Below are 14,974 nucleotides of genomic sequence, written 5' to 3' on the forward strand. Positions count from 1 at the left end.
AACATTAAATTAAAAACAACAAAACCAACCTCTCCCGTCCCTCCCCACCTCCCCTCCCTCCAAACTAAGGATGCAGTAGACAAGCCTTTTTCACTCAATGGTAATATCTGGATCACAGAGAAGTGGTTTAGTTCTTACTTTTAACAGTGAGGTACATGGACTTGCTGACGTCTGCTCCCACATCATTGCTGACCTTGCAGAGGTAGTATCCACTGTCTTCTTCCAGCACATGTTTAATCAGCAAGGAGCCGTTTGTGAGAAGCTGGATACGACCGTTCAATGCAATTGGCTGGAACTGAGGAACCCCAGCACCTAAAGCAGGACCCCCACAGAAATAGGATAGTTAGGAAGGAAAGCATCTCAGGGTTTTTTTTTTTAAATAAGGCAGAAACTATAGCTTCCAGTTCTTAGAGGCTCAATTCAATTAAAATATGAATGGCTTCTGATATCATCAGAACAAATGGAATGGTTCTTTGCCAAAACTCAATTCATTAAATGGAAAGAAGATAGACTTTTGGAATGTAACAATAGCAATAATTTGCCCTTGTTAAAGGTAAAGGGGCAAAAGGATTATGAAGAAGGAGTGGAAGAGCCAGAAAGGGGGAGAGAGAAAAGGAAGGAGATTTTCAGACCACTCATGGGTAAAAAGGCACATTTGTTGTACATTTAGAGGTTCATAAATTATTGACAATTACAGCTGAACAGTCATACAAGTATGCATCCCTAATGCATACACCAAATGAATTTCTTATGACTAAGAGGGATGTCTGTTGTAGTAAACATGGCATACTCAAGGGACCTCTAGGACCTTGTTTACGAAACTCTGGGTAACGTGGAAAACCACATCAGTGACTGTGTTGCTTGTTTCCTCCTACAGCTGACTGACTGATGACACATAAAATCTCTGTTCTGCCATGTCTGTAGCCTGTATTTATTTGGACTTTTAAAAAAAATACAAAGAAAGAAACAAACAAAAAGCTCAGACGACTAATCAAGCACGAGGTGCCATGTTTGGTGGTAATGTAAAAACAGAAGGTCCATAAAAAGACAGGAAGCCAAAGATTTCTGTATCAACTTTGGTTTTAAGAAAGAACCTACTTTTCCTTGGAAATAAAATACTGGGTGATTTAGGGAATAGGAAACAGGATACAGCCATCCTGTCAGCATGCCGTACTGTCCAGAGGCCCACCACAAGTTCAGGTTCCTCCAGCATTAGGGACTCTTTAAGCGTATATTAAGATATGGTTCTTGTAACAAAGGGGTTTACAACCTACTTTGGCAGCAGGAGACAGGATTTTTCAGGGAAATCATAAGGTAGTCTTCTTCAAAGGAATTCTCTTATACCACTTTCTGTACACGAAGTTAATATCTGTTAGCATTAATTACTATATGCAGTTGGCTGAGTCAGCTCAGGAGGAAATATGATGAATAAATACTATGGAGAATGACTTAGTATAAAATAACAAGCTATAACAACCTATGAATACAACATCTAGAGTATTAAAAAAGACCAGACATGCATACTAAAAATACTTCTAGTCCTAGAAGAGTTTGCTTTGGGAACTTACAGTTACACTGAAGGTCTGGTGGCTGATACTGTGAACTTAGAAATGTTAAAGGGATAATGCTTTCACAAAAATCAGTTGCCACTACTGATCTTTCAACTATTTTAGTCACAGGCATATCCCACTTCCCCCTTTGTCTATTTTTTTTTCTATAATAAGCCATTTTTCCTGTCATTTAGTTGGAAGGCATTTTTATGCTTCACTAACTCTACCTGTCTGCAATTGATTGCCCAAGCAGACAGATGCAAGCACTCACTTCTTATATTTCTCCACATGAAAAATTCTGGGGACAATTTGGCATTCACAGAAGGGAAAGGACTGATACTCCTGAGGCTAGCTACAACTGGGCAAAATGTTGCATGACAGTTTGCAAAGGCTTCTTACTCTTCACGTGCACTGTTACTGCTATTACAGCCCAAGTCCTTCCTGAGCAGTGAGAGCACAACTACATAGATGAATCTGCAAGAGGACGACATGATCATGAATCACAGAGTCAGAGACAGGTCGAGGTTGGAAGGGACCTGTGGAGGTCATGTGGTCCAATCCTTTTGCTCAAGCAGGGCCATCTAAATCTGGTTGCCCAGGACCATGTCCAGATGGTTTTTGAATATCTCCAAGGATGAGACTCCACAGCCTCTCTGGGCAACCTGTGCCAGTGGTCAGACACCCTCACAGTAAGAAACTGTTTCCTTATACTCAGATGGAGCCTCCTGTGTTTCAGTGTGTGCCCATTGCCTCTTTAAGTCTGAAGGACTTAAGCCAACAGATTCTTGCTGATTATGAGTTGTCTGTATTGATCACTGTCATTATTCTTTAGAGACAGCAAGTCCATTTCCATTACTTGTCTATCCCAATGTACAAAAAAATGAACCCTCTTTTTCCATTTTTCACTGACACAAAAAGCCAATGACACCAACTTGCCTGCAAGTCTACAGATGCCCTTTCTACTCTTCTGTGGTATCTACAAATGAGTTATGATCTGATTGCTTTACTCCTGCTGGCCTCACCTCAGTAATTATTTCAGAATTTGGCACAAACCTTGCTTACAAACCAATTATAAAATATATCTCTTTAAAGGAAGATGTAGCATACATCCTACAGATCTGTACAGCACCTTAGTTAGACTAGGTATTGAAACTCCAGTCGTGCATTAGCAAAATACAGGCTTTTGTAAAAATATTGACCTTTTCACCTACAGTTATTTAGGCCAAAGAGTGAAACTATAGTTTGATTGGCTTTGCCTACATCACATGTCTACTAAAACTTTCTTTGGCTTAAAAACTTCAGGGCTGTTAATGTAAAACCTTAAAACCAGTCACTTGATCATAGAGTGTCACTATAATCAAACCACTATCCCTTTCTCCTTTATTAAGATGGGTTATTTATCAATTTGCTGTTAATTACAACTCAGCTAGCTTGGCTTGGCCTCCTTCAGCACGCAAACACAACAAAACAGAATTACTTCTTTGTAACCTATATTCATAATTAAAAACCCATATGCCATTGAGATTAATGGAATTTGGAGCTCTGCAACCCTTTACCACAAACCAGAATTTATCAGTAAAAGTAAAAATAGTCTTTAATATGAACATTTATCTTCTCACCTCCCTCCCTCCTTTTTTTTTTTCTTTTGTCAAATATAATTTGGACTTAGATCCTAAGGGAAAAAAAAATGACATGGAGCATTACATAAGGATTCCTTCTCAACAGCACCTAGTTTTGCTTTTTAAAGCGTTAACTCACATGGATTGGATAGAGTTTGGCGAGTTTGTTTTCTTGCTAAAACCAACCAGAAGACAACTGGGCAGAAGACACAATCTAGCAGACAGCACATTTTAATTAAAAAGCAGTCAATTTCCTATGGTTACTGAGGGTCAAGTGGGGCCAGTTTTAATGCTCTGTTACATGAGAAGAAAATGTTAAAGCATTATGTAAAGCGCATACTGAATTACTGCTTATGCTAATGGTACCTGACCTTTCTTCTTTGCTGAAAAGATATGATTGGCCATGTTATCATGAATTTTGAAGGGGGAAAAAAATCAGCCAAGTGCTGCCGGTGAACCTTGTACTGAGGTTGTTTCAATTAAAGCAGTATCTCTTTCCTCTCAACTGTCCATTTCATCACTCTCCCGCTGAGGCCATAGCTAACACAGGCACAGATTCACAGCTCGAGGATGTCTCTAAGGCATACCAAAAGTCCATCTAGCTCAGCCTTGTGTCTATGACAATGGCCCACACTACGTCCTTAAGGAATGACATAAGAACAGTATAAACATGACTGATACTTCCTTTATTGCACCCTGCCTGCCTCTGACAATACGAAGGTTAAACCAGTAACTTACAGGTGAGTAAGCTGTTACTAAATCAGAATTAATCTGTCCCCAGTGATGACTGGAGGAATCCTACCTTTTGAGTACTTCCAGACAATGGTAGGAACAGGATAACCCTCTGCAGAGCAGTTGAGAATTACAGCTTTTCCATAGATCCCATCCTGGTCGCTGGGCTGAACCACGAACCTAGGGGGCACTGCGGGAGGAAGCAAAAGGAGCCATGAGAATTTGTGTGACTTAGCAGGTAGCTCAAAATGGCAGACTAGTCAAATAAGGAGGTATAACATTTCATAGCAGAAAGCAAAAATTAAAACCAGCTTTTTGATGATCCAGTGACATAGTAAAGTTGGGTTTACATGATTATTTACTTTCTGTGCACAATCTCAATGTATTTCTTGCCGGGCACAACAAAAGCACTAGTCTTTATAGGATACAAAAAATAAGAAAAATCTCTCCATAGAAGAGGTTATAAAATGGAGTAACAGATAAATCATACTGTCATGGTCAGAAACGAACTGGTTTCTAACAAACGCCTGGGTTTGACAGATGTCTGAGAACAACTCAAGTTTTCTGTTTGTTCTTTATAACAATGATCTAGTTAGCTTTAGAAAAAGAATTAAATTATATAGCATAAATAATCTTAAAAAACCCCGCACTTTTAATAGCAATCAAAACACTTAATATTAAAATGAGGTTGTTTGAACCATAACTTCTGATGGGAATTTTCTTTCCAAACAGCAATAGAAAGGTTCAACACAATTTGCTTACATTAAGTTGAAGAGGAGAATTCTTACTGGAATAGAGGTATGTGCATCAATGTAAATGTATTATTAGACTTATTCTAAGGCAGCATAAAACCACCGCAGTGAGTCTCCCAGACATAGGCAAATATGTATCTATTTATACATAAATAAAGAGCTCCTTATCTCAAGGAAAAGCTCGACATGTTCCAAATACAGATACACAACAAAGAAAACAACTTCTGACAATGCTAGACCTCCAGTTAACCATGAAAGCCTGATATACTAAATGTCAAAGTCTCAATAAAACATGCAGATTTGACAAAAGTTTGAAAGAAAAGCTGAAAACTCTGAAGAATGCTGAAAGACTCACAAAAGTTTTTTGAATATTAGGTACTTAATGGTTGTATTAAAGTCAGTTAAGGTCATAGATTTTTGTTGACTTCCTGTTCTTTGGTTCAGAACATGAAGAAGTAAATGCCTGAGAAAAAAAGTAAATTATTTGTGTCCTTATCCTACATGTTATTCTTTTTGTCATTTTTTCTTACAGTGCTACAGAGAAAACGTAGCAAGGTGAGTGAGCCTGTGACAGATTTTTTTTCCCTTTCAAATCAAGTACAGCAACACATTCAGATCTAATGCAGTAAAGGAGAAATCCAAACAGTTCCTTGCTTTCCTCGCCCCACCACAGCGTATGCAGATGGTGACGCACATGGATTCACATGTCCGCGGGTCCAGCCAGTGCTGACTTTGTCTGCAAGCTGGGGGAGACAGAACAAAGAGCCCAGCCATCCTTCCTTGCTCTGACCCAAACCCCCATCAGACCCCACCACCTGCCTCTCCAGAAGTGTCAGAAATGAAGAAAGGAAGTATGGGAGAAGGCTGTAGCATGAGGAAATGTAAGGCAGCACAGAAGGGGATCTTCAGTACAGTGACTCTTTGCCCTGGGACCTGAAACAGCTCTTAATGGCCATGAATACGGTACTAATTATACATCAGAAAAAACCTGTGTGGCGGAAGCACAGCAGAAGCACCAATGCTATATGACTTTAAAGTTTTTTCAGTATAAACTCTCTCATAGATTATGCAAATAGCACTTGTCATTGTATCAGGGAGTCCCAAGTTTTCCACAAGGAGAAACTTGAGCTGGCAGTGTTGGTATGGACAGGACTGCTAAAAGCTGAAGGTACCTAGACGTACTCCCTCCAGGTTCAGAGAACCCTCCTCACAACAGCTTGAGCATTCCCCCTCTGTGCCTCCATAATCCAAATTCCCCTCCAACTTTCTCTTTCTACCTTCATAGATACAACTGGTTCTTAAAAGAGGAGAACAATCTTCCAGAAAGCAAACAATACCTTTAACTGGACCTTTTGCTCATTGAATCCTACAGCTATAATGCAAAGCTCTTTATTGCCTAACTATGTACAAAGAAGCTCCACTGCTGTTTGGAACGTGACTAGAAGAAACAGAAGGAGCTAACAGCGATAGACACAAGAGACACCTTTGTACTAGGAGATATATTTACTGCTGTCAAACATTCCAGCTTTCCAAACAGCTGTCACACTGACAAACATATATCATATGTTATGCTAATTCATGACAGGTAAGCACCAAACATGAAATCCTGGCAACAGAAGCTCTGGGCAATCACCCACTCAGTTCTAATTATCTACTTGGATAAGACATTTGCTTCACAAGCTCTTTTCTCACTGTTCTGTGTCCATTTTATCACCAAACACAAAAGGAGTCCCAAGTATGTATTTTCCAAAGCAAGTGAAATGTACAATTAGTTGCACAAATAGGTTTGATTTTATACACGTCAGCACGGTGGCATCAGCTTGTTTCACCTTGGTAACTGTAAGTAAATTTGTATTCACAGCTTCTGAAAAATCAATTACAAGCTGCTTATCCATAAAGAGGGTAAACCGAAAAAACCCCAAAAAACAAACAACCAAAAACAAAACCCAAAAGCATGTCAGTTGTATCAGTCCTACAGGTGAATGATTACAAATGATGCAATGGAGTGACTGATAATTACTGGCCTCCTCTACCACTGAAAATTGTGAAGAGTACAATGTCTTTTAAAATCTCTCTTACGATAAAAAAATTTCGTAAGTTCTTTTTTTAAATTTATTTATTATATAAAGTGGGTAGACATATGCAGAAAGCTCTGGAAATGATAAGCAAGATTGCCTAGGACAGAATAAAGGCAATCAGCCTTTTAAAGTATTATTTGCATTAAAGTTATTTGTTAAAATATTTTTTTTTGTCTAATCCCTTTGGGCATATATAGAGAAAAATGGATGGATGTCAAGTGTAAATGTTGTTTGGGCATTTCGGTGGAAATGCATCCTTCCACATCTTTAATGAACTCATGTAGATATTCTTGATGTGTTGTGCCTTTAACGCTGACAAGTGCTGAACAAGGCTTTTTATCAATTGATTTCACTGTATTTTGGGTATATATAAAACATAAATTTTTGCTCAGATAGTCTTGGTATTCTCATTTTTAATCATTACTTTCAATACAGAATGATAGCAGAATGCTAACTGTGGAAATTAAATTTTGCCATATAAGCTCCAGAACCAGGTGTATGATTAGCAATCGTATGGTTTCCTTGTACTGCTCCATAAACGAAGAATGTTTCAACCTTGCTTGGCAAACTCTGCCCACATCCAGTAATATAAACAATTTCTACATTCAGTAAAGCTTTGGCCTTCCTTTAGGACTACTTATAAAATGCCAACTGCTGCTCCAATTTTGAAGACATGAACCCTTGACACTTAGTCTTAAGATTGCCAATAGAAATCAGAAAAGATGCTACAGCAAAACAAAATTAGTCATTCAATGACCTTTCAATTGTTTCAGTATTGCTGTCTAGGTAAAACCACAGGATTTTTCTTCTTACAGAAATGATTAAAAAGTAAACAGAGGAGACCTTTAAATTTTTCTTCGTCATTGATAGTTTGCTTCTCAATTTTATTTCAAATGAATAACTTGTTCAGTGCTATGTGCTACCATATTTTGGAAGACAATGCGGTTAACTGCTCGATCTAGATTTTGATGCTTAGCTTTAGATTATAAAGCTACATTCATTTTTTCATTATCTTTCAGGAATTCATTAGCCCTTAAAGAAAATTTGCTTAGTAAGAATTTAACGAAGTTAATTTGTCTGATATGCTTAAGTAGAGTTAATGAAGAAAAGGAAGCAATTAGTTCTCCTCCTCTGTCTTTAGTTGTAAAGGTGTGGGCCTCCTCTGCCCCCTCCGAAGTGAAGCACTCTGAAATAGCTCACGAATATGACTGAACAGTTCTACTTTTATTATGACCCTTGTTTCATCAGCACAGTCCCCTGAGCCAGTAAAGGAGAACATTTAAAATTGTTTTAACAGTGAGTTTCTGTTAGGCTCTCTCATTTAATGCAGCCCTTGGATCTGTGATGAGAAATGAGTGGTTGGATTGTTTACTGTAAGAGCAATAAGTTGCCAGATGCAAACTATTTAATGGCTGAACTCAAAGGACCTAAAAAAGGTGTTTTCAGTCAATACTATGACTAGCAGTCTCAGGCTCTCACAAAGGGAAAACAAAGGATGAGAGCAATCAGAATAGGATGTTGAAGATAACATGAATGTCATAGTGCCATTTTAAGGGAAGGAAAATGCTTTTATTATCTTCTTGTGTGAAATAATCCTGATAAGATCATAACATATGAGTTGGTATCCTAAGAAAATGCTGCTTAGCAGCATTATCGCTGCTAACAATGATGGACTTTACAAGCTACTAACTAAAATCAATTTATGAGTGCGTGCTAACATTCCATGATTTAATTTTGCTCTATGTAAATCCAAGAATCCTTTCTGACTGTACTTTATGCCAGGAACCAAATGACGAACTCGCACACTCCTTCCTGGACTTCAAATCTATGCAAGTCCTTCTGGCTCCCAAGCACAGCGATTAGTACATCACACTGGAGAGCACTTCTGAAGGCTGCTAACACAAGCTCCTCCGGTGGGCTACTGGAGTGAGTTAAGAAATAATCTGTGACATTGGCCCAGGATACAATGTTTCATTTTTACATGGAATATTTGTACTTTACATTTAGATCATACTGTCAAAATGATGGAAGAAATTTAATCAGCCAAAGCAACCATTGATGTATTAATGAATGAGATCATTAAACACCGTACTTTAGCAAAAATGAACAGTTATTAAATTTGGTCATTGGACGTAAGGGGTCGATTTAGCTGGTTTAGTGAAACCATTTGCTATGCAGTTCAAGAAAAAAGATGTACTTTTGCAAAATGAGACAGTGCCTAGTGGTTTGTGTAGATCAGGTTTGTCTAATACGAACTTTAAATAGGAAGTGAATCATTCAAGAGTAATCTTCAAAGCTGCAGTGTAAACACCAGCAAAGAAAGTAAATGAGTTGTGACACCAGCAGCAGGCATAAACCTTGTCCCCCTGCTTTTCTATCACAAACTGCGTTTGATGCATCACACCAGCACCACCACCAAACATCAGAAAGCAGATGGATACTCACCTCCTATCTCGAAGATTCAAGGCTCACGGCCTCCTCATTGGGTACCTAACTGTCTAATGATAGTCAACATTCCTGGCAAGCACAAAATGAAAACACATTTACACTTAATGCACTAAATGCATTAAGGGGGGGTTATTAGGTATTTAAAGACCTTATCTCAATTTTAACTTATGATGTGTTCACTAACAGGAATTTTAAAATCATGATTTATGCACCCACTGATATCTTTGAATTCTCTTTGCTCGCAGTATCTGAAAGATTTTGAACTCATAATACATTTATAAGCTTTTTCTTTTTGGTTACAAATTAAAATCTTTTTCATTGCTTTTTACTTCATACTTATTTTATTCCTATTTTAGGAAACCCTACAGAAATGAATAACACATGATAAAGTGTATATAGATTTTTAATCACTCTTTAGAAGACAGGCCTAATGAGTAAAGCCTTAATTAATTCTGCATGATGATATAAGTAGTTGACAGAGAAGATATTTTCCTAATTTCTCTGGATGGCTTTCATGACAGGTTCCTATTCTTTCCTTCTTCTTATTAGCAAGCCTAGAAAAGTAAGAGTGCAATAAGATTTAAAATAATCAAAATAATAATGATTTATGAGCTTTTGAGAAACCCTTCTAGATTACAAATTTTTGATGCATTTCCAGAGGAACTCAAGGCCGGGATCTGGCAGAGCACAAGATTTTGAGAAGGAAAGCCCTGTTTTCACTCACATGGACTGCCTACCTGCAGTCCCGGGGTGCAGTGAAGATGGTACACTTCTCCCAGTGGCTAATTGATGAGGTTTTGAAAGATATTCCGTAAACATCAAACCTGATTTTCTGTGGATTTGTATCTCATGATTGAGTACAGACTCCAGTTGGAACATTTCTTGTGTTTGCCAACAGCTTGCCCAAGTAGATTCTCTGGTGTCTAGTATGACACTCAGTAGAGATGCTTCTAATCAATCACCTCTTTTCAATAAGTTTTTAGGCTTTTAGCTCCACTGGAGGCATTTTGCCCATTTCCGTTTTGTCTGAAATTGGTCAATAAATTGTGGAGAGAAGTACTGACACATCTATGCCTAGAGCACATGACTGTCTCATTTCCAGGTCCTCACCAAGAAACTCATGGCAGAGAGAACTGAGATTGTTCTAAGATCTTCTTACCCAAGGCTGCACAGCTGCTCAAAAGCTTTCTCCTCTCTCTTTCTTTCTCTCAGCAGGCACCTCCCATCTCTTATGTGATGCTCAACAAGGAAGCTCTGTGGAAGCCAGTCATCTTCCTCTGATATTTAAGGCAGGGAAAATCCAGCCTTGCTGGCCAGGTTTTTTTAGGGCTCCTTATTGCCACTTAGTTGCTTTTGTAGAGCACAAAATAATGGGAATAGCAATGAAGATTTACCATAAGGTGCCCACAGATTTTAAGAGACCAGTGCTTGTCTTTCTTTTGCCATCTAATACTCCTGGCAAAATGGCAGTGCAGCTTAGAAATGAAAAATAATATTTCTAGGAAGAATATAGGAAATCTATTTAACAGACATAAAACTTAACAGAAAAATATGAATGCTAAAAAATAGCAGATACACATGATCTGACACAGAAAATATTGAGGGAAAAAATCTCAAGTTGTAAAGCCAAAGAATTTATGTGGTTTTATGGATTCTGCAGAAGTACTCACTAGTATTTCAAATGTAGCAACAAGCAGTTGGTCTGTGTTTCTTCATTCATCTTAGGAATGGACTGGACTTAGATTCTGAGTCTACCCATGTACTGTAAAATGATATGGACTCCCACTTATTTTGGAAACATGATAACCTTCATCATTTTTAAGTCTACTTTTCAAACAAATACAAGAACAGTATAGATAAGAAAAAAGGAACTTTGTCGGGAACAGTCATATTGCCTTTTACTTTCCTCTCCCATTCACTGTCTACTCTCATATCAAAATGCACAAGCTTCATGTAAATAAGATATTCCCAGAACCTATCTTCTGACTTTTAGGAAAGCCATCATTTAAGTTTAAAGCATACTGCTGAGAAACCATCACACAACGTGGATTAGAAAGGAATTAAAGCACCGTTTCATCTCCCTTTATTTGTAGAAAAACTGCTTAGTTGATTTAGGAAAATGTCATGTTTCAGTTATATGGCACCTATGAACAAAAAGATGAGAAGGGATGAGAAAGATTGGAGAAGAAACAGACAGCAGGAAGGCAAGTCTTTACTGAAATGTGTATAGGTCAGTGTGGTGGGTTGATCCTGGCTGAGGGCCAGGTGCCCACCAGACCTGCTCTATCACTCCCCTCCTTCATTAGGGGAGAAAAAGTACAACAAAAGGCTTATGGGTCGAGATAAGGACAGGGAGAGATCATTCACTAATTATCATCACAAGCAAAACAGACCTAACTTAGAGAGGGAATTAATCTAATTTATTACTAAGCAAAACAGAGTAGAGGAATGAGAAATAAAATCAAATCTTAAAACACCTCCCCCCACCCCTCCCATCTTCCCGGGCTCAACTTCACTCCCGGCTTCAACCTCCGCCCCTCCTCAGCAGCACAGGGGGACGGGGAATGGGGGTTGTGGTCAGTTCATCACACGTTGTTTCTGCCGCTTCTTCATCCTCTGGGGGAGGACTCCTCTCACCGTTCCCCTGCTCCAGCGTGGGGTCCCTCCCACGGGAGAAAGTCCTTAACGACCTTCTCCAACGTGAGTCTCTCCCACAGGCTACAGTCCTTCACGAACTGCTCCAGCGTGGGTCTCTCCCATGGGGTGCAGACCTTCAGGAGCAAACTGCTCCAGCGTGGGTCCCCCACGGGGTCCCAAGTCCTGTCAGCAAACCTGCTCTGGCGTGGGCTCCTCTCTCCACGGGTCCACAGGTCCTGCCAGGAGCTTGCTCCAGCGTGGGCTTCCCACAGGGTCACAGCCTCCTTCGGGTGCCTCCACCTGCTCTGGCGTGGGGTCCTCCACGGGCTGCAGGTGGAATCTCTACACCCCCTCATCCTTCCTCCATGGGCTGCAGGGGGACAGCCTGCTTCACCATGGTCTTCACCACGGGCTGCAGGGGGATCTCTGCTCCGGCGCCTGGAGCACCTCCTTCTGCCCCTCCTTCTGCACTGACCTTGGTGTCTGCAGAGTTTCTTACATCTTCTCACTCCTCTTTCTGGCTGCAAAAGCTCTCCCTAACTGTTTTTTTCCTTCTTAAATATGTTATCACAGAGGCGCTGATTGGCTTGGCCTTGGCCAGCGGCGGGTCTGTCTTGGAGCCGGCTGGCATTGGCTCTATCAGACACAGGGGAAGCTTCTAGCAGCTTCTCGCAGAAGCCACCCCTGTAGCCCCCCCGCTACCAAAACCTTGCCACGCAAACCCAACACAGTCAGGTTGGATGCAGAGAGTAGTGATCAACAGTGACCCTCTGACGGTTGTCTGTCTTCTGATCTATGTGGAATGAGACAGCTGAAGCAGTTCAGTATGAGGGAAGGAGGTCAATACAGGCTTTTGGCAGAAAATTCAGGTCAAACATCGTATTAGATTTTCCCCTTTCCCTGAGTGAGAACTGTTATCCCAGATGCATATGCAAAACTGATTAAGACATTACCATTTAAATTGACAGAGAGAGAGAAGAGAGGAGAAGGAGAGGAGAGAGGCTTAAAGGAGGCTGCTGCAGAGTACTAGCTGGGCGGAAAGATAAGTAAGAGGGGAAAAATTAAGTAGCCCTCATAACCTCCTAAAAAGTTGAAGGACTAGGACTCCAGAAGACTTCTCCAAGCCTCTGGGTAAAACAGAGTGAAAAGCTACCCTTTATCATGCCCGTGGGTTTATCAGGACACCCTCAGGCACACGCACCCAACAGCTGTCATCCCACCATGGGGGCAGAGCCCTCGTGAGGAGGTGCAATTAGAGCAGCAGCACACAAGTGGAAAATGGAGGTGCCGGTGTCAGTGGCACGAGAGGGGTGACAGAGCAGGTCCCCCAGAACTCCTTCCCTGGGCAAGGAGGAAAATCTAATTAATGCTAAAAAAAAGGCAGCAAAAGGCAGAGGTGTCCAGGGAACAGAGGTTGAGGCCAGCCAGGGGCTTGCCAGAAGAGGCAGTGCCCCCAGTCAGCAGGAGGCCGGGAAACCGCAGGTCAGGTGAGGCAGGAGAAGTCAGGGGGAGACAGGGCTTGCCCCAGTCGGTGGGGCGCAGAGCAGAAACCCCTACACGGGGGCTCACTCAACCTGTTATAGCCTCATGGGTCTCGGTGCTGGAAAAAAAAAGATAGACAGTGTCTGCAGAGAGCCGGTTTTCAGTGCTACGGCCTAGACCATCCTACCATCCCCGTTTTGATGAAATGCTAATGGCAACCCGTACGCAGTTGCTACAATGATTCTTTCCCATCACTTCAAGCACCGAGTGTAACTGCAAATCAGGTACGATCTCAGCTGTTATTAGGTGCAGCATTTCTGCATAGAACAGGCATAGCCAGTGGACTGTCTGTTGTGATGGGAGGTGGTCAACTTCCCCTTCTCCAGCAAAAGAGAAGGTGAGGAAAATCTCTTTATTATTAGAATGATGAATAGGGTTAAAAACTAACAAAACCACTTAGGAAAAATCATAATTAAATGCATGTAGTTAATTTGACTATTTAACAGTTACTAGATAGATGGGGAAAGTAATAGACATCTGTACTGAATAATACTTAAACAAGATTAAAAGCAGTGAAGTTAAAAAAAAAATCATTAAAGTAATATTTGTATCAAAACTAGTGAAAAAGCAATGGACCTATTTGCCACTGACTGTTGGAAATAGTAGCATAAAAGCCCCATAAGTATACAGATTCTGTAAGTGGAAAACTGGGGAATAATCCATTAAGGATAGTCCTGGGACAGTGGGAAGATTTGACTTAAAAGGAAGAGCTGTTCAGAAGACTTTGCTTCAAATGAGTTTTTGAGGGTGGAAAAATGCCTGGAAAAGATGGCAAAAGCCCCTGACTGGTTTTAAAATTTATCTTGGTAAACTTAAAGAAGGGAATATAAAAAGTAGTGATCTGCAACAGGCAGAAATAAGTAGGGTTACTTGCAGGATTACAGTGCACGCCCTCTCTCTGAGGAGTCTAATGGCTTGGTAGCAAGAAGGGGATGGTGGAGATGGAAGAGTGTAACACTCTTAATTTTTAAAAACGAAAATTTAAAGCACTTTGAAAAACTTCCAGAAAGAAAAGGAAGCAATTTTGTTTTGTTGAAGTTTTGCACAGCATGTTTGGAAATATATCACAAGGCATAATCTCTAGGTAACTTGGCTAAGGTGTAACGTGAAAGGCAAAAGCTGTTGGAGGCAAGGTATCTCTCTGAAAGGTCTTTTCCATATAAAATGTTTCCTTACTGAAACTACATTCACATCTATTTCAAGGCAAAATGTTGTGAAGTCAGCATGAGCAAATGAATCATGCTAATTGCATAATAAACACAAATAAGGAAAAGAACAACATGGTAACAGAGGACAGCCTTTTCCTCGTGAAGTCAACATCAATGCTTTGCTTTTTTACTGACATAATGTTATATGACAGACTGATCCAAACAAAAAATGGGGATAATCAGACTAAAAGAGGGACAGAGAGGAGTCTGATACCATTTCAAAGGCTTGATCCCAATGAATGGGCTTGTGCCTCACAAAATTTTCCAGGAAGTCAGTCTTGTGGGTCCCCCATCCACCCTGTGCACTCCAGGGTTTTTGATTAATTTCAAGACTTTTAGATAGAAAAATCGTATTAGTTTCTGTGCTTTATTGCTCTGTGTGTTCTCTGTTATGAAGAGAGGGATTAC

At 40.2% G+C, this 14,974-nt stretch overlaps 1 protein-coding gene across 2 annotated transcripts in view; it reads right to left on the reverse strand.

Moving 5' to 3' along the window:
• DSCAM (DS cell adhesion molecule) overlaps nt 1-14,974 on the reverse strand; it is a 471,940-nt gene that overhangs the window by 148,341 nt on the left and 308,625 nt on the right. For both annotated transcript variants that reach the window (XM_075772425.1, XM_075772430.1), the window contains exons 10-11: nt 3,972-4,091; nt 139-312 (exon numbers count right to left, since the gene is read on the reverse strand). In XM_075772425.1, coding sequence (XP_075628540.1) covers nt 139-312; nt 3,972-4,091 — 294 coding nt within the window. The remainder of the gene's footprint in view (nt 1-138; nt 313-3,971; nt 4,092-14,974) is intronic.

The sequence above is a fragment of the Balearica regulorum genome, chromosome 1 (genome assembly GCF_011004875.1).
Source record: "Balearica regulorum gibbericeps isolate bBalReg1 chromosome 1, bBalReg1.pri, whole genome shotgun sequence".
NCBI lineage: Eukaryota > Metazoa > Chordata > Aves > Gruiformes > Gruidae > Balearica > Balearica regulorum.